At 37.5% G+C, this 25,947-nt stretch overlaps 8 protein-coding genes across 18 annotated transcripts in view; 2 read left to right on the forward strand and 6 right to left on the reverse strand.

The window, feature by feature from the left end:
* The first annotated feature begins 23 nt into the window (after positions 1–23).
* On the forward strand, positions 24–1,863 carry LOC104807012 (diacylglycerol kinase theta-like). The gene is made up of 2 exons (XM_019201698.1): positions 24–80; positions 821–1,863. Exon 2 carries the CDS (start codon positions 857–859, stop codon positions 1,646–1,648), a length of 792 nt encoding a protein of 263 aa, XP_019057243.1. The 5' UTR covers positions 24–80; positions 821–856; the 3' UTR covers positions 1,649–1,863.
* A 564-nt stretch (positions 1,864–2,427) lies between these two features.
* Positions 2,428–4,974, reverse strand: LOC104806543 (aldo-keto reductase family 4 member C9-like). The gene is made up of 7 exons (XM_010531491.1): positions 4,669–4,974; positions 4,361–4,411; positions 3,861–3,937; positions 3,652–3,739; positions 3,109–3,384; positions 2,783–3,031; positions 2,428–2,648 (listed from the first exon to the last, which is right to left on the reverse strand). The coding sequence occupies exons 1-7, from the start codon at positions 4,786–4,788 to the stop codon at positions 2,562–2,564; spliced, it is 948 nt and encodes a 315-aa protein (XP_010529793.1). The 5' UTR covers positions 4,789–4,974; the 3' UTR covers positions 2,428–2,561.
* Positions 4,975–5,093: 119 nt separating this feature from the next.
* Positions 5,094–8,336, reverse strand: LOC104806544 (aldo-keto reductase family 4 member C9-like). The gene is made up of 7 exons (XM_010531492.2): positions 7,897–8,336; positions 7,669–7,719; positions 7,337–7,413; positions 7,145–7,232; positions 6,118–6,393; positions 5,592–5,840; positions 5,094–5,338 (listed from the first exon to the last, which is right to left on the reverse strand). Exons 1-7 carry the CDS (start codon positions 8,158–8,160, stop codon positions 5,252–5,254), a joined length of 1,092 nt encoding a protein of 363 aa, XP_010529794.1. The 5' UTR covers positions 8,161–8,336; the 3' UTR covers positions 5,094–5,251.
* Positions 8,337–8,617: 281 nt separating this feature from the next.
* Positions 8,618–10,977, reverse strand: LOC104806545 (aldo-keto reductase family 4 member C8). 2 transcript variants are annotated; one of them, XM_010531494.1, is made up of 8 exons: positions 10,807–10,977; positions 10,632–10,682; positions 10,190–10,266; positions 9,982–10,069; positions 9,493–9,768; positions 9,171–9,419; positions 8,892–8,996; positions 8,618–8,783 (listed from the first exon to the last, which is right to left on the reverse strand). In XM_010531494.1, exons 1-7 carry the CDS (start codon positions 10,912–10,914, stop codon positions 8,910–8,912), a joined length of 936 nt encoding a protein of 311 aa, XP_010529796.1. In that variant the 5' UTR covers positions 10,915–10,977; the 3' UTR covers positions 8,618–8,783; positions 8,892–8,909. The 2 variants fall into 2 exon arrangements, with proteins under 2 accessions (XP_010529796.1, XP_010529795.1); XM_010531493.2 differs by having other exon boundaries at positions 8,634–8,996; positions 10,807–10,976.
* A 451-nt stretch (positions 10,978–11,428) lies between these two features.
* Positions 11,429–14,441, reverse strand: LOC104806546 (aldo-keto reductase family 4 member C10-like). Of its 2 annotated transcripts, none has more exons than XM_010531495.1 (8): positions 14,330–14,441; positions 14,092–14,213; positions 13,564–13,614; positions 13,413–13,489; positions 13,234–13,321; positions 12,671–12,949; positions 12,317–12,565; positions 11,429–11,672 (listed from the first exon to the last, which is right to left on the reverse strand). In XM_010531495.1, exons 2-8 carry the CDS (start codon positions 14,209–14,211, stop codon positions 11,589–11,591), a joined length of 948 nt encoding a protein of 315 aa, XP_010529797.1. In that variant the 5' UTR covers positions 14,212–14,213; positions 14,330–14,441; the 3' UTR covers positions 11,429–11,588. The 2 variants fall into 2 exon arrangements, with proteins under 2 accessions (XP_010529797.1, XP_010529798.1); XM_010531496.1 differs by having other exon boundaries at positions 11,429–11,700.
* Positions 14,442–15,787: 1,346 nt separating this feature from the next.
* LOC104806549 (CASP-like protein 5B2) lies at positions 15,788–17,159 on the forward strand. Its single transcript, XM_010531501.2, has 3 exons — positions 15,788–16,168; positions 16,551–16,683; positions 16,845–17,159. The coding sequence occupies exons 1-3, from the start codon at positions 16,038–16,040 to the stop codon at positions 17,043–17,045; spliced, it is 465 nt and encodes a 154-aa protein (XP_010529803.1). The 5' UTR covers positions 15,788–16,037; the 3' UTR covers positions 17,046–17,159.
* On the reverse strand, positions 17,092–19,484 carry LOC104806548 (mannose-1-phosphate guanylyltransferase 1-like). 3 transcript variants are annotated; one of them, XM_010531497.2, is made up of 5 exons: positions 19,290–19,484; positions 18,614–18,755; positions 18,348–18,410; positions 18,021–18,260; positions 17,092–17,938 (listed from the first exon to the last, which is right to left on the reverse strand). In XM_010531497.2, the coding sequence occupies exons 2-5, from the start codon at positions 18,722–18,724 to the stop codon at positions 17,267–17,269; spliced, it is 1,086 nt and encodes a 361-aa protein (XP_010529799.1). In that variant the 5' UTR covers positions 18,725–18,755; positions 19,290–19,484; the 3' UTR covers positions 17,092–17,266. The 3 variants fall into 3 exon arrangements, with proteins under 3 accessions (XP_010529799.1, XP_010529800.1, XP_010529801.1); XM_010531498.2 differs by lacking the exon at positions 19,290–19,484 and adding an exon at positions 19,030–19,237; XM_010531499.2 differs by lacking the exon at positions 19,290–19,484 and adding an exon at positions 18,959–18,977.
* A 3,732-nt stretch (positions 19,485–23,216) lies between these two features.
* Positions 23,217–25,947, reverse strand: part of LOC104806550 (ultraviolet-B receptor UVR8) — a 4,706-nt gene continuing 1,975 nt past the window's right edge. For 3 of the 7 annotated variants that reach the window (XM_010531505.2, XM_010531502.1, XM_010531508.1), the window contains 7 exons: positions 25,559–25,795; positions 25,163–25,408; positions 25,004–25,047; positions 24,686–24,868; positions 24,491–24,581; positions 23,876–23,919; positions 23,217–23,636 (listed from right to left, as the gene is read on the reverse strand). In XM_010531505.2, coding sequence (XP_010529807.1) covers positions 23,511–23,636; positions 23,876–23,919; positions 24,491–24,581; positions 24,686–24,868; positions 25,004–25,047; positions 25,163–25,408; positions 25,559–25,795 — 971 coding nt within the window. In that variant the 3' untranslated portion in view covers positions 23,217–23,510. Of the gene's footprint in view, positions 23,643–23,875; positions 23,920–24,490; positions 24,582–24,685; positions 24,869–25,003; positions 25,048–25,162; positions 25,409–25,486; positions 25,529–25,558; positions 25,796–25,947 lie in introns of all 7 variants that reach the window. The other 4 variants (XM_010531506.1, XM_010531504.2, XM_010531503.1 and 1 more) reach the window with 4 other exon arrangements.

Raw genomic sequence — 25,947 nt, forward strand, 5'->3', positions numbered from 1 at the left:
TACTAGTAATACTTGGAATAATCTTCCCCATTATCAAGGTTTAGGTCAAGAATCGGTCAAAGGGTCGGGTTCGAGCAAGGGTAAGAAGATCTTTAAAATCTTTTCCCGGTTGATTTAATGAGTGTCTGTATGCTGGGAGATGTGTAATAACGGTAATGCCATTCTAATTCGTGGTTATTATTATTCTTATTATTATTATAGTACTAAAATTATTAGATCATATATTAACTGTTACTGGATTTATAAACTATGCCAAGATTAATTCAGGGAAAATAATTAGTATTACTGTCAACTTCGATGTCATCATCGTTGCTTTCATAATGGATCATTACTGAATAGAAAAACTAATAAAACTTCGAACCCAATAATTAATTATGTAACTCTCATACGACACTAATATTTTTTTATATACATACAGTTTGTATCTTATGCTCTGATATTTTATAATTAAAGTAATAATATTTGTATATCTTATATTTTCTAATATATATATATATATATATATATAAATATACGTGAAGAACCAATGGCAATTACATTTGTATTGAAAAAGGTGTAGCGGGCAAGGAGAAGAGCTGGTGGGTTGTGTCGTGGCTTTTTCTACTCTCTCAAATTGCATTAACTTTAAAATATTTTAACTCTCAGCAAAGTCAAGTCAACTAAATTGCGCAATCACGTTCTCTAACAAGCAAATTTAAATATTAATTACAGCCACTATCATATTCTAATTTACATTCGTGTCTGAAAGTTTCCTACCTCCATTATCATTTTATACTGATCCTCCTCTTCTTGTTTTTGGGTAAACCCTGGTCCTCCTTAGTCCTTGGTTCTCTTCTCGGATCCAGGAAACGGCGAGATGTTTGCAACGGGAGCGTCGACTCGGCACACAGTCCAGCATTACACGCATATCCATCCGTTAACGGAAGCTGACGTTACCGGAGAATTCACGTGCGGCGGCTGCAAAACGTACGGCTCCGGCAAGTCTTTCCGATGCAACGCTTGCGATTACGACCTGCACTCATACTGCGCCACGTGTCCCCCGACCATCCGTACGTTCATGCACCCACTTCACGACCTCACGCTCCTCTCACGTGGACCGGAGCTCACGTGCCAGAGCCAGTGCACGTGCAATATCTGCGATGAGTCCGTCGAGGGTTTGTATTACCGTTGCGAAATCTGCGACTTCGACGTCCACCCGCTCTGCACCAGGCTTCCCCGGCACGTGAGGCACGTGTCTCACCAGGAGCATCCCTTGGAACTCAGCCGATGGGGGGAGAGCACGTGTGTGATGTGCCACGACACGTGCCGGTCATGGCGGTACAGATGCGGCGCATGCCGGTACGACGTTCATATGGATTGCGTTAGCGTTTTGACGGTGACTCAGCAGAGGGGGTTCGGACCGCATCCGTACGGACCGTACCCTTACTATAATAACCATCAGGCGGGTTATAATTATCATCACCACCCATGTGGGAACAACTGTGGTCCGACGAATCCCGGTGGAGCCGGGTCGGGGTCCGATTCGGGTCATGGGTCGGGTTCGGGTAGGGGAAGAAGAATGTTCAGGATTATATGGGCGTTGACTATCGGAGTGGTCTGCAATGTTGTGGCGTCACCGGTCGGGGATGTTCTTAACAATGTCTTCTAACGGTTGAAGTTCTCTCTCTCCACATCTCAATGTCGTTTTTTCTTCTCTCTTTCTATTTCAATGTTGTTTGTGTTCTGTCTTTATGTTTTTTTTTCTGTCTTTTTTTTTGAGTATTTGTGTGTATTTTAAACTAAATTAAAGTTGGAGAGATTTTTATTTGGTGAGACATGTGTGGTTCATACATTTGGATATTAAAAGAATATTCACTTCTTTGATTTAAATTGTTACAACTTACAACACGATAGGAATCCATCGTTGTTATCGTTTAGATTATCTTGTACATGACCATTCAGTTTCAAGATTTGTGAAATAAAACGGTATATATTATTAATTATCGAATAAGTTTAAATATACAATTATATAGGAAACTGCTATGGATTTACATTGTTCGATTAAAAATTTTAATATGGAAGGAAATTAATTAAAGACGTGCTGCAATATTAGTATAACCATCGAGAATAAGTCCCAAGACGGAACTTTTAAGTATTAGCCACTTGCATCTGCAGTGTTTCTTTACGATTTCACAAACCAATAAAACTTAAGCGGCTATATATATATATATATATATATGGCTTATACATATTTGATGGAAGTGGTCCGCATAGAAAAGGGAAGCGATGATCACAAATAGTTGTACATTACACGATTTTAGTTCTTATATATATATATATATAACGCATGAAATTGATTTTTTTTTTCCACATGGGTATTATTTTTTTCTTTCCATATTGCATTTGGTGCTGTTTAAGAGATTTGTATATTTCAACATAAATTGTCAATAACAAAAGGAACATTTTTTTTTTGTGGGCCAATAGTGCGATGCGATTGAAAGGTATCGTTGTCATACAAATACAGAGGTCATTTTCAGGATTAAAAAGGGAGAAAAAAAAACTCAAATTGAGTCAGAAGAAATTCATATTTCGCCATCCCAAAGTTCTTCGAGGGTCTTATATTGGCCCAGCGTCTCGTGAACAAACGACGTCCCCCTTATTAACCTAGCCTGCGCCATCCCAATACAGAATCATCAATCATGATGTGTTAAGAGAAGAGATGGATATATACATGTGTGTATATATATATATATATATAGAAGAGGTAGAATACATAGACAGATTTGGTGGTGATGATACTTGCCTGTTCGATCTCGGAAAGCTTGGAAAACAAGTAATCGGGTACGGACCAATCGAAAACATCGAAATTCTCTTGGATCCTCCCTTGGTTTGTGCTTTTGGGGAGAACACTATGTCCCATTTGGATTCCCCATCGAAGGGCAACCTGTGCAGGTGTCTTCCCGACCTTTTCAGCAACCATTTTTAGAATCGGGCTTTTCAGAACATCGCTCTTTAGCCACGTTGTTCCCGGAGAACCCAGTGGTGAGTATCCCTACCAGAATTTCAAATATAATAATGTGAGCTTTGTAAAAGCTTGAATTTTTTTTTACCATTGTTATTTCAACTTACAGAAAGGTGGATCCCATTGGATTTGCAGAATTGGTGTAGCTTGTCTTGTTGCCATGAAGGATGGCATTCCACCTGGTTAACAGCGGGTGGAACACGAGCTACTGTCAAGAGATCCTCGAGTTTCTTAGTAGAGAAATTGCTTACACCTATGGCCCGTGCCTGTCCCGAATCATAGAGTGCTTCCATTGCTTTCCATGTGCTGGGAATGTCCGTAGGCATAAGGTTCTCGGGGCTAAAATCAACGGAACCTTTCTTCAACTTGACAGGCCAGTGGATCTTCAAAAAAAGAAAGAAAGAAATCATATGAACTGTTAGCCAGTTGAAATGGACAGTTTTCCCTGCTTGATTTACCATAATAAGGCAAGAAAAGAGAACAAAATCAAATCCAGGGGCATACGTTGGAAATGAGACCATATCCCCGACCTGAGCGCAAGGTTTGAGAACAAAAATGATCTTTTGCATATAATATTTAAAGAAATGAACACATTCTTGGAAAATGTTCATGAGAATAATGATACACTGTTCACTTGAAGCGAAACTTACGAGATACAGATCAACATAGTCAAGCTGCAGGTCCTGAAGAGTTCTTGCCAGTGCCTCTGGCACATCTTGAGGGTCCTGATCAGTCAACCTGCAATCGCATAATTTACGGACTTTATAAACCGCAAGAGAGCCACACAGTCTTGTTGAAACTTAACATGTCATGGAAAGATATAATACAAGGTAACTGAAGCATTTTGGTAAAACGATACCAGAGTTTTGATGTGATAAACAAATCCCCGCGCTTCGCTGTGCCATCTTCAAACAGCTTCTTCAGAACTGACCCAATCTGTAGGAAGTTTTCGACAGCATTTTGGATATAATATACGACCAAAACAGAAATCTCGTCACAATAAGATTCACATCGTAAGAACACACGGAACTCGGGGAGGGATGGGAGCAGGTCAATCACCAAAAAAAAGGGTCAATCTGAGTAAACCCATCTCTAATTACCAATCAAATGATTGGCATTGTTTTGTAGCTACCAAGATCAAAACATGCCCACCATGTCAATTCAAAATGCTATCAAGATCATCACGTAATATACAATTAAACACGACACATGAATTCAATATAGAATAGTTACAAGTCAGTGGAAGGATGAACTCCGTTACGCATCCACAGAAACGTACAGAACGTGCACAAGGATTCAGATCCGTACGAACCACATTTACACAAAATTGGGCATGGTGAAACTAACGATAAGTTTTACCTCTTTTTCATTGCCATATCTTTGAGCGCAATCAATATGACGATATCCGATCTGCAGAAGAAAACCGATTTCAGTTCGTAGATGAAACAAACTCCAATTTTGTTGGGATAAATCATTGAAACAGACACGAAGAATTAAAACCTAGAAAGCCAGAGATCGATTAACACCACAAACAGGAAATCAACAGGTCCTAATTGCGTATTCTGAGCAAAAATTATCTACGAAGATGAACATCCTCATCCAAACAAAAAAAAAAATCTGACAACAAAAATTGAAAGCCATGAAAACAGAAATCAGAGACAAACAACCTTCACAGCGGCTGCGACGGCATCCCCGATGACGCCAGGAGAAGCCTGCCATGTTCCGAGACCGACAGATGGGATTTTCTCTCCATTATTCAGCTCGAAAAATCTGATCTCGTCCGCCATTATCAGAGAGATTGTGAGTTGTGACAGATCTCAATTCTCAAGGCACAATTTTTGCAGCCCCAGAAAGGGAACGACATTAATAGGCGGGAGTTTCATGAGATGTTTATTTTATTTCTTTATTACACGTGGAACCATCCTAGCCGTTGGTTCAATTGACCCAAAAACTTTGAGTGTTGGGCCGACTTATCTTAATGACTTCAGTTACAATGGGCCCATATGGGCTCAGGTCCCATCTCTGTCACCCGAGCTCGATTTCATTCACATTCTCCATAAATTGAAAAGAAAAAAGTAAAGGCAAAATCACATTAAAAAAAAAATTGTAATTATCAATTTTAGCAGAAAAAACTTGAATTTGTTTTTTTTTATAAATAAAACATCAACATGTCCCAAATGAACCTGGATTTTATATCGAAAACGGATATCATTATTCTCAAAAGTGAGGGCTGGATGACCCTTTATGAGGTCATATCTCACCATCCCACAACTCTTCAACGCTCTTGAAAGGGCTGAGAGTGTCGTGAACGAAGAACGTAGCTCTTACCAACCTACCCTGCATTATCCAAAGCACCCAACTCCCAGATTCAAGACCACGACCAAACCGAACTTGCAAGATTGTAATAAGATCAGAAGAAATCTTCATTTGCCTAGGATTACTCGTTTTGGGTTTCACCGTAATAGACTGTAATAAGCTAAGATTACCCGGTTTCACATTAATAGGACTGTAATAAGATAGATATCTTTTTACTCGTTTAGGGTTTCACACTACTAGACTGTAATTTAAGATAAGAAATTGTTTTACTTGCCTGTTCGATCTCGGAAAACTTGGCAAACAAGTCATCGGGTATTGACCAATCGAAAACGTCGAAATTCTCCTTGATCCTCTCTTCGCGGGTGCTCTTCGGAAGCACGCTCTGACCCATTTGGAGCCCCCATCGAATGGCAACTTGTGCAGGCGTTTTCCTGAGCTTCTCGGCCACCATATTCAGGACGGGGTTCTTCAGTACATCGCTCTTGATCCACGTTGTGCCTGGAGAACCCAATGGCGAGTATCCCTACAAGAAATCAATGCGTAACATATAATGCAGATTCCGGAAATCGCTAACACGGTGTTAGATTCCTAAGTTATTGAGTTTTATTTATTCAAGCTTTCGTTTCTTGTTCAGTTATTTCGTGGACCCTCCGCCCGGAAGGGATAAAAGGGAGAGCTTAACATTATGAATAACAAGTAAAATAGTAAGAGGTTGCCTTTCCGTTCCAAAACACCGTAAAAGTTATTAAGTTAATATCATTTTTACGATAGGCTCATTCGTGATTAAGAGATTTACTTACGGAGAGGTGAACCCCTTTGGATTTGCAGAACTCCCGTAGCTTAGTCTGTTGCCAACAGGGATGACACTCAACCTGGTTAACGGCCGGAGGAACACGAGCCACATCCAAAAGATCCGCGAGTTTCTTAGTAGAGAAATTGCACACTCCAATGGCTCCCGCCTTTCCCGAATCATAGAGAGCTTCCATTGATTTCCACGTGCTGGGAATATCAGCAGGCAAGATGTTCTCAGGGTTAACACCGACAGAACCTTTCTTCATCCGGACAGGCCAATGGATCTTGAAATAACATCATGTGAAACTGTTAGGCACATCTTTCCGTTTTCGAAAAAATCAAAATGAATAGTTTTGACCTCATAAACAGGGTATTAAGTGTACATATACATGTAAGAGGATCTTACAATAAGCTTAACAAATTCAGACCTAAAGCAAGTTTCTCAACAACTCAGGTTCGGGGGGAAACAGAAATGAGTCAAATGACCCTTTCTGCGTTGTTTTGAGAGCAATACTTACAAGATACAGATCAACATAGTCAAGCTGCAGATCCTGTAGTGTACTGTTAAAAGCCTCAGGTACATCTCGTGGGTCATGATCCGTACACCTGTGATGATGTCATGGTTTGTTTCAATGACATGTAGACATGACCAAGTATCCAAACATGACATGTAAGTGCTCGTGCCTTTCCCGAATCATAGAGAGCTTCCATTGATTTCCACGTGCTGGGAATATCAGCAGGCAAGATGTTCTCAGGGTTAACACCGACAGAACCTTTCTTCATCCGGACAGGCCAATGGATCTTGAAATAACATCATGTGAAACTGTTAGGCACATCTTTCCGTTTTCGAAAAAATCAAAATGAATAGTTTTGACCTCATAAACAGGGTATTAAGTGTACATATACATGTAAGAGGATCTTACAATAAGCTTAACAAATTCAGACCTAAAGCAAGTTTCTCAACAACTCAGGTTCGGGGGGAAACAGAAATGAGTCAAATGACCCTTTCTGCGTTGTTTTGAGAGCAATACTTACAAGATACAGATCAACATAGTCAAGCTGCAGATCCTGTAGTGTACTGTTAAAAGCCTCAGGTACATCTCGTGGGTCATGATCCGTACACCTGTGATGATGTCATGGTTTGTTTCAATGACATGTAGACATGACCAAGTATCCAAACATGACATGTAAGTTAAACCGGGCATGTGGTAGGTACTACAAGATTACCATAGTTTTGATGTGATAAACAACTCCTCTCGCTTCACTACTCCATCTTCAAACAACTTCTTCAGAGCTGTCCCGATCTGAAAGACAAGTTTTGAACATTTAAAAAGAAAAAGAAATATTAGAAAATGAGAATCAAAAGAGTGAAGTGTGGAGGAACATTAAGAAATATAATTTGAATGTTGTAATGACATAATAGATCAATCAAGATCCACTCAATCATTCAAATATATGATTAAAAAAATGTACGATTTGTATACGATCGGATAAGGTGCAAATAGATCGATATGAATCTGTCACTGCTCAAAGAAAGGATGAAACCACGATGGATTTACCTCTTTTTCGTTTCCATAGATCCGAGCACAATCAATGTGGCGATACCCAATCTGCAAGACAAAATAATGTTCAGTCCAGGACCCTGAAATGACCGGAGAGGGACAATAAGGAACTTGAACTCATAACAGTCTTTGCCGAACATCATCGCATAAATCGAACCAGGAACCGACCGGAACCTACGAGATTTCGTCAAATCGAAAGCCGTGAAACAGAGATCAGAGACGAACCTTCACAGCGGCCGTGACGGCATCGCCGACGAGGCCAGGAGCAGCCTGCCATGTCCCGAGACCGACAGACGGGATCTTCGTTCCAGTGTTCAGCTCGAAGAATCTGATGTCCTTCGCCATTACCTGAGCTTCGAGACAAATCTCAATTTTTCTAGGAGGACCAGACAACACTTGTCCAGAGACGGAGAATGTCGGGGTAAAAAAACCCCTCCTTTTATGGACAAAAAAAGGAAAAGTGAAAACGACAGAAGCGGGAGATTCCATCAAGTACGTTGGATTTCCAACACGTGGACGAATCTTAGCCGTTCGTTTTGAAAGGGACTAACAATATCTTCAAACAATTGGGCCGAAAGAGTTATTCGGTGTTGGGTCCACATAAAGCCTTTTTCGCTGGATTTGGGCCGGGACGCAGCATCGTAATCGACGGCTGATATGAACTCACTAAATCTGGACCGTCCATCCTGTTATCTCTTGAAATCACGAACGACCATATCATTTACGTAAACCGAATAGATTTAAATTAAATATATATATAAAAGTATTTGATAAAAAAAAAAAATGAATGGGTAAATTTTTTATAAAATTGAATTCGAATCTACTATAAAAATAATTAAAAAACAAAATTATTAAATATTTTTGTTAACAAAAAACTAAAAAAAAATAAACCGACCGGAATCCTAAGTAAATTTTTTAATTATCGGAGAACGATTCCCAGTGGGAATATTATATTTTTGCAGTGTAAATAAAAAGATGCGGTCTTCTGTATCATTAAACAAACAATTTTATTGTAAACAAAATATAAATCACCAGCAGAATCTATAGAAATAGACGAGCATTTCCCACAGACAACCCAAGCTTTTGGAAAATGTTTTCTTCATCAACAAACTCTGAAAGCGAAAATAAAAAACAAACTCTGAAAGCTCATCACACTCACAGAAATGGAGGAGGAACCCTACCACCAACAGAGTAGCGTGAGATGCAAGAAAGAAACCAACCTGAAGGAGAAGACAGAATCAAACTTCATCGTCCCAGAGTTCTTCAAGGGTCTTGTAGAAACCACATGTCTTGTCCACAAAATCAGCTCCTCTGACCAGCTTCTCCTGAAATATTATTAAATAAGTTCACGATTCATTAACACTGTAATCTCTCTTCATTGCCCACGACGAGGAATCGGACATAAAATCGCCAATGCTGTATCAGAACGGCTCGAACCTTTAGGGGTTCACACCATGGAGGAGAGAAAATGGCACGACTAAGAAAAGAAAGGACTTTACCTGGGGAATTTCGGAGAACTTTTCAAACAGATTTTCAGGTATCGACCAATCAAAAACATCGAGGTTCTCCTGTTGTCGTGCCTCGTTCGAGCTTTTGGGCAGTACACTATGACCCATTTGAAGCCCCCAACGGAGAACCACTTGGGCAGGAGACTTGCCTAATTTCTCAGCAACATGTGTGACAATAGGGTTCTGAAGGACCTTCTGGCGAGTATCTCCCTTAACTTGTGAGCCCAATGGAGAGTAACCCTGTTAGTAGAACATTTCAGCAACAGGGTTTACTTTCACGAGGTAAACATATCGTGTGGGTGCGTATACTCACAGATAGATGCACTCCTTTTGATTTGCAGAGTCCAAGTAAATGTCTTTGCTGCCACAGCGGGTGGCATTCCACTTGATTAACAGCTGGGACAACAAGTGCCACTTTTAGCAGATCTTCGAGTTTCTTTGAGGAAAAATTACTCACTCCGATTGCTCGAGCTCTGCCTGAATGATAGAGTGCTTCCATTGCTTTCCATGTGCTCGGTATGTCAGGTTTTGTGAAGCTTCCAGGTTTCGGCTTTGGTGAATCCTTCTTCAGGCTGACTGGCCAGTGAACCTTACAAGTTACAACAAAACAATGGAGGATCAAAAAGTGAAAGAATGCGGTTCCATGACATCTTTTTCCCAGAATACTGCATAACTCTCTAAGCACAAAAAGCTCACCTACTTGCTCTCTTGTAATCATTCTGGAAAGAACATGAAATGCCAACATAAAAAAATTATGCTTAAATTATGCATAAAACATTTATCTAAGATGCGTTATACATACCAGATATAAATCCACATAGTCAATCTGCAAGTCCTGCAAAGTTTTATCCAGTGCCGTAGGTACATCTTCGGGTAAATGATCATTGCACCTGCAAGAATCACAGCCTTTATTAGAGAAAACTAACCCGAACGTGGGCGTACAGAAGGAAGAAACATAAAAGTAAAACTTAAAAAAAAAACTTAGAAATTTTTCAAGGAGAAGATCATACCAGAGTTTCGAGGTGATGAATAGCTCCTCGCGTTTCACCATACCACCATCTATCATTTTCTTCAACACATTACCAATCTATAAATACAATCCTCGCGTCAGATCATTAGGCAGAGTCAAGATGACAAAACGAGTACCCTCACGCCAAATTTTTTTATGTTACAACTTAAATCTGAGGAAGTAAGAAATTAAGCATATATTGCACTCCGTGAATAATTTGCTCAAGCTAAATTTCAATGCAGATACATTCTTTCCAATGATTCCATGCACACAGCACATATACAGCCATATCTGTATAAATACATGTATTGTGTATATGTTTTTTGGGAACCCTAAATTTCCATTTAACATCGAACTGAATCGCAGTACTACATGCTCTGAAAAGGAATATCGAGAAATTTTGCCGGAAAAAGGGAAAGATAAAAAGCTAAAACCCAAACTACCTCTTTCTGGTTTCCGTATATCGAAGCACAATCGATATGTCTGTACCCGACCTGAATTACAAAAAAAAAAAACAGTGACCTAAGCGAAAATACTGCTCGAATCGAAACCAAAATCAGATCGAAGTCGAAAATCAGAGACACGATGCGCAAAATCAGATCCAAATCGAAGTAATACCTTAATCGCTTGCTCAATTCCGGCTTCATCGACGGCGTAAGTTCCGAGACCAACGGACGGAATCTTGGCTCCGGTATTGAGCTCGAAGAATCGAATTTCTTCCGCCATGGTTTCTTCTCCAGAGAATTTAAATTAATTCATGAAATAAGAGAGATTCGAGAAAATGGATATACTCTGATACTGTGAGTGCCGGGAAAGGAGGGTAACGTAACGACAAATGGTAAATCAGTGAAGTGACACGTGTCATGAAGTTCGGCCGTAATGCTCTCTGCTAATGGGCCTATATTAATCTAAGTGACACGGGTCTAAGTTCTGTCGTAGATTTTCAATTTGGGCTGTAACGTCGATTCGAAGTGACACGTGTCATAAAGCCCGTAGATATCCACTTGGACCCGTAGTTCTAACACGTATCAGAAAGTTGGCCCGTTTTTGGGCTGTAACGCTCAGTTAATGGGCTTTAATAACTCCGAATGCAAGTGACACGTGTCCAAAAATTGGCCATGCGGCATGGTACTTCATTAAGATGTATATGATGATATATGATTAATTGTTTTTTTTTTGTATAAATGATTATTCGTTTTTATCTATGTATTGTATATTTCATATTTATTGCACGCATCCATAAAGTTTAACACGATGATCCAACAGGAAATACACTTTGATGGATCTTAATTATACATATACACAAACACACAAACACACATACAAATATATAAAAATATTATGCAAATCATATATATGTATATGGGGCTTTTAAGGATTAGTAGAAACATAAGAAATTATCAAATCTCGCCATCCCAGAAATCCTCGAGACTCTTGTGGAAGCCATCCTCGTGTATGAAGAAATCAGCCTTCATCTGTCTCTCCTGCAATTGTGACAAAAAAAAATGACACCTTTTTTTTATAAAATTAGTTTTATTATTGTCTCGGATGATTTATCCAATAAACAACAACGGCTCTACAAACATAAATAGCCTTATTAATATACATATATGTATATATATATATAAGATCTAGATTATAGGATTAACTCGTATATTATAATATATATATATATATATATATTAACATTAGTTAGATCTACTTTAAAAAAAAAAAACATTAGTGAGGTCTAGATTTGTAAAACTAATGTGTGCTCGGGAGGTTGAATAGATGAAAATTTTAGAGTTTTTAAAATCCAAAAATCAAAAAATTGATATTCAAAATTTTATAAAATTAGTTTTTTTTTTAATTGAAATATTTATTTTAGTGAAAAAAAACCAAAAACTTCATTTTTTTCTATATTTACAAATAACATAAAACAAAAACAAAAATCAAAAGTTAAAATCCAAAAACTAAAAACTAAAACCAACAACTCAAAATAAAACTATCACAATTGGTATTATTATTTTTTTTAACTAATTTACACAAAATGTCAATACGTATTTTGTTTTCAATAAAACCAAGCTAAGGCTCAATAATTTTAATAACCGAATAATAAATTTGTATAGTAAGGAGGATGGATACTTGCCTGTCGGATGTCGGAAAACAAGGAGAACAAGTCGTGGGGAATGGACCAGCCGAAAACATCGAAATTGGATTGGATCCTGGACTCGTTCGTGCTCTTCGGGAGAACGCTGTGGCCGCTCTGCAACCCCCACCGGAGAGCGACCTGAGCCGGAGATTTCCCCGTTTTCTCGGCCACCGATTTTACCAGCGGATGCTTCATCACGTCCGCATGGAAGAATGCCGTCCCCGGTGACCCCAACGGCGAATACCCCTTATAATTTCCAACAGAAAAAACAAAACAAAACAATAATGCCAATCATAATGTGTGTGTATATATGTAATAAATTTCAAACGAGTGGGTAATTAAAGGACTCACGGTGAGATGAATGTTGTTGGATTTGCAGAAATCATGAAGCTGATGCTGCTGCCAAACAGGGTGACACTCGACCTGGACGACGGCCGGAGGAACTCGAGATATTCCCACGAGATCCGACAGCTTCTTCGTCGAGAAATTACACACTCCGATGGCTCGGGCCTTCCCCGAATCGTACAGCTCTTCCATTGCTTTCCATGTCTTAGGTATGTCCGGTTTTGTGTAGCTCTCCCGCTTTGTAACATCAACTGACCCTTTCTTCATGCTCACCGGCCAATGCATCTTTTCAGCACACAAAAATGATTAATTAGGAATTATGAAGAGTTTTTGCTTATCATAATTATTGAATAGATAAATTAAATATAAAACTCTAGAACTATGCAAACGCTTCTTTATAATTGTCACGCTACATATATGAATGGGAACAATGTCTATGAATGATCCAAACTAAACAAAAAATACGTACTCCATATGTTTTTTTTTTTGTAAACCATGCAAAGTTGGTAAATATTTGATCAAACCCTAATCCTAAGAGATTAACAAATAGATATATGGTTGTTGCTTACAAGATATAAATCCACGTAATCTAGCTGCAAATCGCTGAGAGACCCATTCATGGCCTCGTGGACATCTTCCGGGGCGTGATGGGTGTTCCTGCATGTAACCAGCCGGTTTAATGTGAACCGGAATGTACCGGTAAACCATATATAGTGAAGGGAAACAAAGGAAGGAAAGAAAAGCATACCAAAGCTTGGAAGTGATCCACAGCTCATCCCTTTTCACAACGCCTTCGTCGAAGAGTTTCTTTAGCGCGTTTCCGACCTTAACCCGAAGAAATAATCGGTTAATAAAATACCGAAACCAAACCGGATGGGTTAGCATTTCAAAGGAAGTACCTCTTTCTCGTTTCCGTACAATTGTGCACAGTCAATGTGTCGGTACCCAATCTGCAGAAAATAAATATCTTTTTTATTTAAGATAACGTCTAAGTACTTATAATAAATATTGATTACAACTGGTCATTTAATTTATCATTCTAATAAATTTGTGACTTTCCCATAAATCTCTTCCCAACCCCGATCCCAAATTTATACAATATCTATAGACCTACCCCTTTTATTTGGTTTCGACAAATAAAACCCCCATATATGATGACAAAAATGGAAAATTTTGCTTGTAATATGAAATTTTCGTGTTTGATTTCCGTCTATAATAGCTTATATGGATTTGATTTGTGTTTTCTCAAAAATATAAATTACGGAATGTATTAAAATATAAATATGTCCCGGTTTAATTCGGTTTAAGAATATAAATACGGGTCTCAACAATAGTACACGGTACACCCATATTCATGGATTTTTTTTCCTGATATTGCAAAATAATAGAGAGAGAGAGAGAGAGAGAGAGAGAGAGAGAGGGAGGACCTTGACCGCGGTAACGACGGAGTCTCCGACAACACCAGGCGGTGCCTGCCACGTGCCCAATCCCACCGACGGAATCATAGCTCCTGTGTTCAGTCTGAACGACACTAGTGCATTTGCCATTTCTACAACCAAAAAAAAAAATACGTGGATCTGTCGAAATATCCAAACTTTTTCAATTGAAATCGAAAAAGAACGATACTTAAACGTCATAAGAAGAAGAAGTAGAGTTGTACGGAACCTGCAGATTACTTGGTCGTCGGACGAAGAAGATGAGTTGTACGGAACCTGAAGATATATTTTTTTTCTTTGGGTGTGAACTATGTTTTTGTGGAGGATATGTATATGTGACTCATGATTATTGTGATGAGATTCTTTAATGTATAAAGGAGTCGACATCTTTATTGTCGGTGGGTGACACCCCAAAGGACCACCCAAAGAAAAATCCGACATATGAAAACGACGTGACATGCGTTCACCAAGACAAGAAACGACACGTAGTTCCGAAAGATACCCGAACACTAGTATTGGATTAATTACCAAAATGAAAATACAAATAAATTCTCGCGCCATGGTATACGTATAATATATGTTTCATTTTATTTGCAGTTGTAAATTCTTTAAATTAAAGTAGTAAGAAGAGTTGATCACGGGTTAAATCGCTCCGATGAATGGAAAAAAAAGTAGCGTTTCTACAATATTTTTTGTTTTCGTTGTATTATTTCTATAGAGATTTTTCTCCCCATAATATTTATTTTTTTCTTTCTCAGATAACATTTATTACTTTAAATAGAGTAACTATTTAAGATTTTAGTACGAACTCGGTTCGGTTATAAAAAATATAATCATTCAGTTTTATATCAATTTCGATCCGATTCACATTTAAATTCATTTAAAAAATCAATGACAATTTGATTCTTTTGATTATTTTTTATTTGATTCGATTTGATTTAAATTCGATTTTTCGGATTTAAAAAAATTATAATCATTCAATTTTTATATAAAATTCGATTTGATTAGCTTCATATATCTTATCTTATTGGATACAATACAATTGGGCTATTATATTAACAACCAAAATGGTCACTTTCTTTAGTTTTTTTTTATCGGAGAATCTAATTGTTATCTTTCGAACGTGTTGATTAGGTAAACCTCTGGTCCGCAACCCGTCTTTGTATACAAATCTTATTAACTAAAAAATTACGTTCCTTTCTATCAAGTAGAGTCGAACACTCAACCTTGAAATACATTGCATCCTCAAATTGACCATTAGATTTATGAAGTTATTGTAATTATCAATGCACAAATTATTTCACAATAACTTGATGAATCTCAAATGTATTTTTATTTTTCTCACTATAATCGCTATCTCTTACTTTTGGATAACATAAAAGCCAACGTTTTAAATGATTAAACTTATTAACTTTAAAAAGACTTATGAAGAAAAATGTTATCTTAAACAAATACATTATTTAACATGATTGTTTTTTTCATTTTTTTATTAATTAAAATAATGATCTAAGATAGATTTTAGACAATTGCTAAAAAAAAGACAGATGATGGATTTATTTAGATGCCAATTTTTATCATTTTTGGCTTATTTTATAAATATGAAATTGCGAAAATATTTTCCACGTCAGACGGTCGCTCTCACTCCCTGTCAGTCACTCGTTCACGGACTAAAAAGTGGCAATGTTCATGGAAGGGGGAGCTTTTACACTCCAATCTTAAACAGATGCCGGAAATTTTCTACTAGGTGAGAATCTCTCCTCTCGAGCCGTAAAACCCATGGATTCCCTCCACAGGTTGCAGATTTCCCCGCCAAATTCCGTGCGGAGACAAATGTAGCTTTCGATTCTGAAAACTAGGGTTTTTTGTTTTTGCTGGTTCCTCGATTCCGTTCATCTTTTATCGCAAAATTTGTCGGGTCGGAATCTTCGAAAGCTGAGATGAAGGAGCTCTTAGGAGGTCCGGGAACGGTGGGTGGGTTGGTAATGAGAATCGGTCAGTGTGCTTCTGCTGCTACTTCCATTGGCGTCATGGTCTCTGCAAAGGACTTCGCTTCTCACACCGCTTTCTGGTAAATTTCTCCACCATTTTACTCTATTTTCTCGTTTTTAGCTCCATTTCCTCTTTGATTCTATCATTGGGTATGTCGAATTTTTGCTGGATATGTTAAAATTTGGTAGATTTTTACGGGTAAAATAACGGAATCTCTGTTGGTAATATGATACAATGTGGGTACTCATACATAATGAGTCATTTTCAGGCAACAATATGTTGATGTCTGAGAAAGGAATGTGATTTTCAGGCAACAATATGTTGATGTCTAAGAAAGGAATAGCTATTACTTACTTTGCTTGGCAATGCTGTTGGGATTTGACTTTACATAGCAACTCTCTGATCTTTCTTCCTCTCTTTCCACTTATGGAAATATGATGTTTATGTTGGTTTGGTTTCAGTTACTTGATTGCATCAATGGGTCTTCAACTGCTATGGAGCTTTGGACTTGCTTGTCTTGATGTCTATGCTCTTCGGCGCAAGAAAGACCTTCAAAACCCTATCCTTGTTAGCTTATTTGTCGTCGGCGACTGGGTATGTGCCTCTGACCATAAAGCCTCAACCTTTTCCTTGTTTCCATTGTTAGAATCCAATCTTGCAAAGTAGTTACTCAGATGATTCATTGCTTGGATTGAATCATTTCTAAGGATGATGTATGCATTCATGACAAGTTGATGTTTTGAATGTTATTGTAGGTGACTGCAATGCTATCTCTTGCTGCTTCATGTTCATCAGCAGGTGTCGTTGTCTTATATGCCAAAGATCTGAAATTCTGTGGTGCTGAGAACAGAATCCCATGTCTTAGGTATGAAGTATCAGTTGCCTTCTCTTTCATGACATGGGTTCAAATTGCTGTTTCTTCTCATGTCACATTTTGGATCTTAGCCTCTGTTTAAGCTAAAGAGAAAAAACTTTTTTTTTTTTTTTTCTGAAAATGATGCATCTTGTAGCTTATCTGACTTGATAACATTTTGTTTCAATCAAAACCTGCTAATGTTTCTTGAGTTTAACTCCTTAGATACAAAAAAAGTTTAAAAAAAGGATGGAACAGGGCTGTGGTCTGGTTTTACAAAAGAGAGTAAGTAGTAAGTGAATAAGATGAATATGAACTGTCTCATCACATGACTATCTCAGGATTCAGAATGCTAGACTTGATCTCCTTGTGAGGTAGGACTACACCTCCATTGCTGTAAACCTCATCCCCCACATGAACATCTTCCCCGAGAATCGTCATATTCTCAACCCGAGCCCACCTTCCCACGGTTGAATGCCACCCGACAATGCTACTAGAGATGCAAGCATGTTTCTTGATCCGAACCCCTCGCATTATCGTACACCTAGACAGCCTTACACCAGACTCAATCACACATCCGGGACCGATAGCCACATCGGGACCGATAAGACACCCTTCTCCTATAACCGCACTCTCGTCCACCAGAACATTCCCGATGATGTTTTCCCCGGTTGCCAGCCTTGGGGATGCCTTTTTTCTCAGCGAGTCGAGGTAAAATCTGAGTCCTGTGATGTAATCTTTGGGTTGACCAATGTCCATCCAGAAACCAGGCAGCACCAGAGCATAAAGCTTGTTCTCAGAAGCTATCTTTGGGAATATCTCTTTCTCTATTGATGTCGGCCGGAGCTGAATCCTGCCCAGAACAGATGGATTCAGGAGGTAAATCCCGGCGTTTATCTTGTTGCCCACGAAAATTTTCGGCTTCTCCACAAATTTTTCGACTTTTCCTGTAGTTTCTTCCATAACCACCACACCATACTTGGATGGCTCATCAACCTAGAATCAGTGAAAACAGTATTTACAACGTGATCGACGATTCAGTTCACAAAACGGTGAAAAAAAGGGTTCCTTTATATACCTTGGTTACCATGATTGAAGCTTCACCACCATGAGCCTTGTGAAATTCGATCATCTCTTGCAATGGATACTCACAAATAACATCACTGTTGAGAACAAAGAAAGGTTCACCAGATTCATCAAACAGCTTATCCCGAGCAAGTGCAAGAGGCCCTGCTGTTCCAAGTGGTTCAGTTTCCTGAGAACATGTGATCTTTATCTCGAGTTTCTTCTCAAATTCTTTCAGAAAGTTCAACATAACCTGAAAACACCAACAGGAAATCACATGTAGCAGAGGACAAGAAACCAAATTGTCTCCTGCATATGTTGTGTTTCTGAGCAAAAGTACCTCTGGTTGGTAGTTGATAGCCAATACAACCTCAGTCACTCCAGCTGCTTTAAGCGCTTCGATCTGGTCATTACACAATCAAGAACTGGTCACTACACTTGAAAGTCTAAACCTTTAATATGTTCCATACTTCCAGATATGTTGGATTTAGAGACAGAATCAGACACTTGAACAGGCATGGTTTGGATAATGCATCATAATCAGCAACAGACAAAGCTAAGTTGGTGAAGATCCAAGAAAGGAAATGAAATGAAATGGAACCTAACCTGATGCAAGATCATCGGTTTGTTAGCGAAATCAACCAGTGGTTTAGGCATGCTGAGCGTCAGCGGCCTCAATCGGGTCCCGAATCCTCCAACGAGAATAAGAGCCTTCATTCTGCAAAATCTTCAGATTCTCTGCCTTCCTCTGAACATTATGGGAAGGGAGAGAAAGAAGAAAGAAGCTTTAGATTGCATCATTTCAAGTTTTGAAAACAATGGAAATGGAAACTAAACGGAGCAAAATGCCAATACAGATATGCTGATCTGAACACTAATCGCAACAGATCTAGATCCAAATTTGTATACCCAATACAGAATTCAAGTACAAAATCATCAGAAATGGTGTACTTGAATGGATCATCAAGTTCATCACTGAATCGAACTCGAAAGAATCAACAAATGGAACTTCTTCTCCTAACCAGATCGAAAAAACCCAGAAAACGAAGAGCAATTCCACCGCGTGAGGAGATGAGTACATATAATCCAAATCCAACCCTTCAATTCGATCCCAACCCATCACCAACAATCACAAGTTATTCCCAGAAACAACAGTAAAAGATCGAACAAAAGTTACTACTGCATCCTCGGGACCCAGCGAGTTGACCCGTGAAGGCGACAAATTTCAGCTGGAGAAAACGACAAACAAATCAAGGGTTCGACGGAATCCATCGAAACTCACAGTGAAAAGACTTTGGCTGCCGCCGAAATGCCTCGGATCTGGTCGGATTGGCGTTGTATCAGAGAGAATTTTCAGGCATGTCTGCTTAAATAGAGAAGAGGAAACGGTCTCTTTGAGGGTTTCTGAATCAAAGAGGGAGAGAGACTGTGTTTTCTTCAGGAACGATCAAAGAACTTCAACTCCGCGTACGCGTTTAGCCAAACTAAGCAATTAGACTAAATTCATAGAAAAATAATATTGTTTTAAAAGAAATAAGCATTTAATACACAGATTTTAATTATGAGACAATACATATACATATATCTATTAGAAATTTTGAAGGATGATAGTGGTTTAGATGAAAATAGCATAGTAGGTCCAAAAAATGGTAATTATCTCATGAACGTAAATAAAATTTTATACAAAATTGAAAAAAAAATAGACGAACCAAATATTATAATAATAGATATTGAGGGGTTTTGCCGGTTTAAGCAAAGATTTGCTGGCTAATGGAAACACCTTACCCAATTTACAAAAATAAATAAATAAATTGTTACACACGCACGTGTGTATATATGTATATGTATATATATTTCCAACTCCTGTAAATATTTTGTGCTCTAAAATTATGTATTTTAATGATTTAGATGGAAAAAAGCATAATAGCTCAAAATTTGGTATCATTTCATGAAATAAAACCAACTTAATAATATTGTAATAATAGATATTTTTCCGCCTTGAGGGTTTTTGCAGGTTTAAGCAAAGATTTGTTGGGTAATATAAACACCTTACCAGTATATAAAAACTAAATATTTAAACATATATATATTCACAATCATTACCAACTATGTAAATATTCATGTAAAAAAATTAATTGCCCGTTTGGCAATACCTAAAATTTTATTAAAAAATCAAATGTGGAAGAACATCTTTACTTACAATTTCTTATAATGTTCACAATTTTTTTTAATAAAAAACACAAAAAAAAACATGAAAACCGTAAAACCCCTTTTGGTTTTAACTTCACACTTGGACATTACTAAAATTATTCCCTTACTCAGTCGGCCCATTAAAGGCCCAAACTACAAACCCAAAGACCAACACCAAGGCCCAAGCCCAACATATAACAACACGAAGTCTAATTTTTTTTTGTTAAAAAACACGGTCTACAAAAAGCCTCCACACGCGCGTCTTCACCTTTTTCTTCAGGAGCGCGTGAGAATCACGTGGCGACCCGACGACAAACCGGTGATTGGATTTGGACGTTCGCCGAAACGGCAATCGTGGCCGTCGTATCGACGGGGTCGGACGACGTCGTATTGGTGGAAGATCCATGATCCGAAACCTGAAAATCGGGTCGTACGATCCGACCCGAATCTCCAGGAAGCCTGACGTAGCACGGAGATAACGGCGTTTCGTCGCCGTTACGGTATTGCATGACGGCTCTGTACACAAATGGAATAAGACCCTCCATGATCGTTTAGAGAAACCCGAATCTCAGAGACAAATTGGATTTGATTTTATAGTAGATGTAAGAGAGAGAATAGCTTCCACGTGGCTTTATATCATTGGTTGCTGCACATTCAAGCCATGCCACGCAAGCACATATATATAATATTTATGAGAGTGAAAAAGAGAAGCAACCCTTTGATTTGAATGTGAAAATTGGCTGCACGAAGAGGTTGAAAGGTACTTCCAAACTGAAAAAAGAAAGAAAGAACAGAGAGATTATATGTTTTTTTTTATTTTGTTAATCTAACGTAGTAGTTCATACTTTAATTTATATTTTATATAAATTAGAATTTAAAATATATACATGTTAGAGGAGCGAGATTACATCATTAAACATATTTTAGATATTATTTAATTGTACTGATTTTAAATTAGAATTACTAATCTACGAATTTTTTTCAATACATTTGTTAGAGGATGACGTTGGTGGGAAAATACAAATAACAAATGTGTACCAAATGGTTCGCGCAATCAATTGATTGCGCCCTCTTTATTACGTCTGCTTAATTAATTAATTTTTTAAATCATTCTATCCGGTTGTTGGCCACGACGATTTACCGAAGCTTATTGTGATTGGACATTTTTTTGGGGGGTAGAAATGTAATTGAATCTCCAATTTAATAACGGCTGATTTGTGTTATATATACTTATATTTAGAATTCATGTGTCATGCAACACACAATCTATGAGCGTCCATGCATGTTAAGATATTTAAATACATGGGGTAGTTGAGTTTTTTTTTCTTTCGAAAATGCTTTTTGTTTGGTAAAGAAGAATATAAGAAATTAAAATATGCATGTAAAAAAGAGATTGGACTAATGATTTAATTATTTGTTCTTATAATATATATAAATATATAATTTGAAACACAATTTATAGTATTTATGGATTATAATTTAATGATTACATCAAACTGACAAAATAAAGAAATAAGAATATGCGTGTACGCGTTACTGAAATAGGACATAGCAAAGCATAAAGAGAGAATATGTTTTATTTATAAGTATTATGTGCTGTGATATTATATATATATATATATATATATATACCCGTTCCGTCCATTTGGTTTTATTTAACTTGGTGCGTCGTGAACTACATGTATTTTTGTGGACCCTACGATTTTAAAAAATGGAATATAAGACGAGATGTATTATGGTAGAGCGGGCGTTTCGTTATTATTTTTTATTTTTTCGGGTTTATAAAAATATATATTGTTATTATATTATATTCGCTTTGATTTAGTTTAAATTTTTATTAAAAATTTATATTTAAAAAAAATAATTTTGGATTATTTAAAATTTGATTAAGTTCTATTCGATTTTGAAATTTTCAATTTTAAAAAAAATCGTTAAAAATTTTAAACGATCGATCGGAGAATGATACCGAATTTTTCGGTTTAATACGATTTGATTCTAAAACAGTACTGAAATCGTTTATTGCTATGGTATGCCCAAATCAATATAAACAGAACATATATATATATATATATTCGATTATACAAAGTGAAATTGTCAATTTTTATAAAAGTCACTTATTATATTTGCTCGGTGCTAAGTGACAGAAGATCAAGAAGAAGTCAGATTATCATTATGTACAACTGACCTTGTTTGGTCAAAACCCATGTATCGAGACATCCTGTCTAAACAATGTGCAAAAACAATCATATTATATATATATATATATATAATTTAGCTTGTTTGATGGAGATAACGCTGCTCTAAATTTTTTGCAGGATTTTTTTTTATTAAGAGTTTTTTCAAATAAAAATATCTAAAAATTATAAATAATAATAATTAAAATATTTAATGTTTATAATTACATTATTATCAATATTTATAATTATTGGTAAACATTAAGATTATAAAAATGATAAAAAAAAAATTATAATGATAATATTGAACTAGATTAGATATAAAAAAAAACAAAAATGATAATTATTTTTTGATCTTTTGGATTGCTTATTTTTATTTTCATTGATTTTGAACATTAATTTAGTAGAAAAAATTTAATATATTTGAATTATAAATTTTTATTAAAAAAAATTATGTTCTCACGTGCCACACTAGGATTTTGAATTTTAAAACCCTTTTTGTTTTTGCCGTTTTACAACTAAATTCACGGTCGCCAAATACAAAATAAACACAAAATTTTTGGTAAATTCCATATCCATGTTAAATATGATGCATCTTTTTCCGTGATCTTCTAAAATTTTTGGATAAAAGGAAAAGTATATATATGGGTACTCTTGGCAAACGTATTATACGCTAATAAGCCCGTGGATATTGAGGTTCCACAAGCGGTAAAAATTACTTAAAGGGAATAACTGCGCCAAGTGCTATTTTTATTCAGGGTTTTGTAAGTTCCAAAACGTAAGGAAGACTTGTTCCCTACATTGCTTTCCAACACAGGACAGTCAACGAGCAAATAACAAAACACTGTATCATACAACATTTTCTTAATTTGTAACGCCTTCTTCAAACCCAAAACACAAATACAGCACGGATACGTCGAGAAATTCTAGACCCCGGAAATAATCGGAAGACACAAAACTAAAAACAGAACGGGGTGGGTATGTACATAAATAAACGTCATGTTAACTAAATATTTAGGGCCATTATAACCATTCAGAGAACTCTTTTTTTTTTTCCTGATAAGGCCCCCTCCCAACAATTTGGTTTAGGGTTCCCATTCACTAGCCCTAACAAAACTGTTAATTTGTTGTTTGTTGTCTTACGTAGGGATATGGGAGAGGAGTAGCGTATGCCACCATCCGCAAGCGACGTTTCTAAGACTGCTGCAACCGCTGAGATGAACCTGCGTTGGTATGTTGCGGTCTATTGTGTCCCCGACTCCCAGCTGTCCACAGCCCATACCCACGACGAGAGAGGGCGGTTAGTTTGCATATACGCTTTTGAAAACTTAACAGAGACCGAACCGCTTCTAATATAAAAACCGAACAAATATAGTTTTTCAAAACAAATAAATAAAACAAACTCGAAAATAACCAATGAAACCCAAACTAAGGCTCTGGATGGGGATGGTCAACCCTACCTGAGTTGAATTAGAAGAAGTTAAATCTAAGTGAAGGCGTGTACCTGTCCGTATTTGTTCCAACCCCAACACAGCAACTGTCCATCTTCTGCATAAATGGCAACATGATTTAGTTATCGCATGTTTCATTAATGCTTCACGACTTCTTCGAACTTACTGTAGGAAACTACGGAGAACATCACAATTACAAGCACAATTTTCCAAAGCTGATAGCGGGGGGTGGGCATTTGAGCTCGGTCCTAACCGATGAGATATATTTTTTTGTAAAATGTGAATCTAACCGATGAGATATTAAAACCGAATGGGTATGATTGTTCTAAAACCAAAAAACCGAACCCGAATCCAATATAAAATAAAATACAACTGAAAATAACAGGAAACTTCTTTGGAAAATGAACAGTTTTATCAAAGAAACCGAAACCGAAATGCCCAACCCTAGCAGACTTGCATATATTCATCTCCCTTGAAATCGGGACGCATGAGGTAAAACTAAGACAAAAAGAAAAAGGAACCTTTCTGGATAGGGTGGAGCATTCACAAGTAAGGCTCTTTAATTTCTTGAAAAAAACACAACTGAAAACACAATCCCAAGTTATACGAGCTCAGTTTAGTTTCCAATTTGCCCCCTTTCAGTGATTATGGAATCTGAAAAACAATACCTGCCAATATGGCACTATGCCGAGCGCCACAGCTAACTACTTTTGCTTGTTTACTCTCTAAACTCTGTGAATCCAACAACCTCGGTACTGTCTGAAACCGAAAAGTGAGAAGATTCAGCCGAGAGAAAACCCGAAAATTCACACACAGTGAATGCAAGGAACTTTACGGGTATTTTCGCTGCAAGAAGAAGTTACCTCGACATGATCAGTGCCAGTTCCCAACTGTCCGAACTGATTTCCACCAAAGGCATAAACCCGACCTTCATTTGAGATACAAAGAGTATGCCACAACCCGGCTGCTACACTCTCCATCCGAACACTGTGTACTGATGAAACAGTAGTTGGTCTTAACTGATCATTTGTGCTTCCATGACCACACTGAATGCAAAGAAAACTAATTAGATTATATCTGAGTCCAATAAGTAGAAACGCACAAAAAGGAAGGAAAAGCTTCAAAGCCAAAGTTGCGTGCGAACAAGTCGCATGAAAAGTCATTAGCAGGAAATGTTTCACCTGTCCATAGAGTCCCCATCCAAATGTAAGCAATGCTCCAGCATCTGCAATTAGGGGAAAAAACTATTGAAGGATAGCGAAGCTTAAGTTAAATATTCCTTTCAGGCCAAGCCTGCAGTGGAACAAACATTATCCTCTGTAAGCCAATTGATAACTGACCTGTTATTGCCGCACTGTGACGTCCTCCACAAGCAATTGCTTTTATGTACTTTCCAGGAGCTTTAGAAATCTGAGCAGATGGATTAGATGTTCCTTGATGGATAAGGAAAGACCTTTCTTTTCCAGAAATGGGTGGTTCAAGACAAGGTATCAGATGAGGAGATGACACCATTTTTATCCGCGAACCCAATCCTAGTTGCCCTTCACCTCCATAGCCCCAACCCCAAACCTGTCCTATATCTGAAACTTCGGCAAAAACATGATGATGAATAAGGTGTCTCACTTTATATCAATAATCTTCCAAATCTTCACACTTCACTGAACCTATAAAACTACATGGTGTGACTTGAAGAGAGCAGCTCCACTCTGAAATTAAAAACAACTTGTCAACTTTACCTGACAATGCCAGAGTATGTCGACCACCAGCTGCAACACTGGTGATCCTCACTCCAGGACCAACAGTCACAAGGGAAGGCGTTGTGGAAAAGAAGTCCTCACCATGTGTAAAGCCTTCAGCTTCGTCTTTGGCCGATGACACCCGTCTTCTCTTTGCTGATTCCTCCCCAGACTTTTTGTTTTCGCTTTGTAATGTCATACTGCTGGATGTATTCGAGCCTTGTGACCTTGGACTCACTAACAAAGATTCGGAACATAATGACCATTAAAATTAAACTCGATTTCGGTAAGAGGGTTCTCTTGTTCCCATACAATGACATTCATCACTGATCAAAAGCCATAGTACTAAAATTCAAAATATCCAAAAAATCACCTTCACCAGAACCGCT

The sequence above is a fragment of the Tarenaya hassleriana genome, unplaced genomic scaffold (genome assembly GCF_000463585.1).
Source record: "Tarenaya hassleriana unplaced genomic scaffold, ASM46358v1 Cleome12, whole genome shotgun sequence".
Lineage (NCBI taxonomy): Eukaryota > Viridiplantae > Streptophyta > Magnoliopsida > Brassicales > Cleomaceae > Tarenaya > Tarenaya hassleriana.

What these genes read in the sequence shown, in the direction of transcription:
- LOC104806549 (XM_010531501.2), top strand. Translation starts at nt 16,038, where the DNA reads ATGAAGGAGCTCTTAGGAGGTCCGGGAACGGTGGGTGGGTTGGTAATG. An exon ending in GCTTCTCACACCGCTTTCTG is followed by an intron (nt 16,169 to 16,550) that starts GTAAATTTCTCC and finishes GTTTGGTTTCAG; the next exon opens with TTACTTGATTGCATCAATGG. An exon ending in TATTTGTCGTCGGCGACTGG is followed by an intron (nt 16,684 to 16,844) that starts GTATGTGCCTCT and finishes ATGTTATTGTAG; the next exon opens with GTGACTGCAATGCTATCTCT.
- LOC104806543 (XM_010531491.1), bottom strand. Translation starts at nt 4,788, where the DNA reads ATGGCGGACGAGATCAGATTTTTCGAGCTGAATAATGGAGAGAAAATC. An exon ending in CCGTCGCAGCCGCTGTGAAG is followed by an intron (nt 4,412 to 4,668) that starts GTTGTTTGTCTC and finishes TTTCTTCTGCAG; the next exon opens with ATCGGATATCGTCATATTGA. An exon ending in AGCTTTCCGAGATCGAACAG is followed by an intron (nt 2,649 to 2,782) that starts GCAAGTATCATC and finishes GGGATGGCGCAG; the next exon opens with GCTAGGTTAATAAGGGGGAC.
- LOC104806548 (XM_010531497.2), bottom strand. Translation starts at nt 18,724, where the DNA reads ATGAAGGCTCTTATTCTCGTTGGAGGATTCGGGACCCGATTGAGGCCG. An exon ending in AACCGATGATCTTGCATCAG is followed by an intron (nt 18,411 to 18,613) that starts GTTAGGTTCCAT and finishes TGTAATGACCAG; the next exon opens with ATCGAAGCGCTTAAAGCAGC. An exon ending in CTATCAACTACCAACCAGAG is followed by an intron (nt 18,261 to 18,347) that starts GTACTTTTGCTC and finishes TGGTGTTTTCAG; the next exon opens with GTTATGTTGAACTTTCTGAA.
- LOC104807012 (XM_019201698.1), top strand. Translation starts at nt 857, where the DNA reads ATGTTTGCAACGGGAGCGTCGACTCGGCACACAGTCCAGCATTACACG.
- LOC104806544 (XM_010531492.2), bottom strand. Translation starts at nt 8,160, where the DNA reads ATGGAATCTCCCGCTTCTGTCGTTTTCACTTTTCCTTTTTTTGTCCAT. An exon ending in TCTATGGAAACGAAAAAGAG is followed by an intron (nt 7,414 to 7,668) that starts GTAAATCCATCG and finishes CTTGTCTTTCAG; the next exon opens with ATCGGGACAGCTCTGAAGAA. An exon ending in AGTTTTCCGAGATCGAACAG is followed by an intron (nt 5,339 to 5,591) that starts GCAAGTAAAACA and finishes TGGATAATGCAG; the next exon opens with GGTAGGTTGGTAAGAGCTAC.
- LOC104806546 (XM_010531495.1), bottom strand. Translation starts at nt 14,211, where the DNA reads ATGGCAAATGCACTAGTGTCGTTCAGACTGAACACAGGAGCTATGATT. An exon ending in TGTACGGAAACGAGAAAGAG is followed by an intron (nt 13,490 to 13,563) that starts GTACTTCCTTTG and finishes CTTCGGGTTAAG; the next exon opens with GTCGGAAACGCGCTAAAGAA. An exon ending in TGTTTTCCGACATCCGACAG is followed by an intron (nt 11,673 to 12,316) that starts GCAAGTATCCAT and finishes TCACAATTGCAG; the next exon opens with GAGAGACAGATGAAGGCTGA.
- LOC104806545 (XM_010531494.1), bottom strand. Translation starts at nt 10,914, where the DNA reads ATGGCGGAAGAAATTCGATTCTTCGAGCTCAATACCGGAGCCAAGATT. An exon ending in TATACGGAAACCAGAAAGAG is followed by an intron (nt 10,267 to 10,631) that starts GTAGTTTGGGTT and finishes TTGTATTTATAG; the next exon opens with ATTGGTAATGTGTTGAAGAA. An exon ending in ACTATGTGGATTTATATCTG is followed by an intron (nt 9,769 to 9,981) that starts GTATGTATAACG and finishes GTAACTTGTAAG; the next exon opens with GTTCACTGGCCAGTCAGCCT.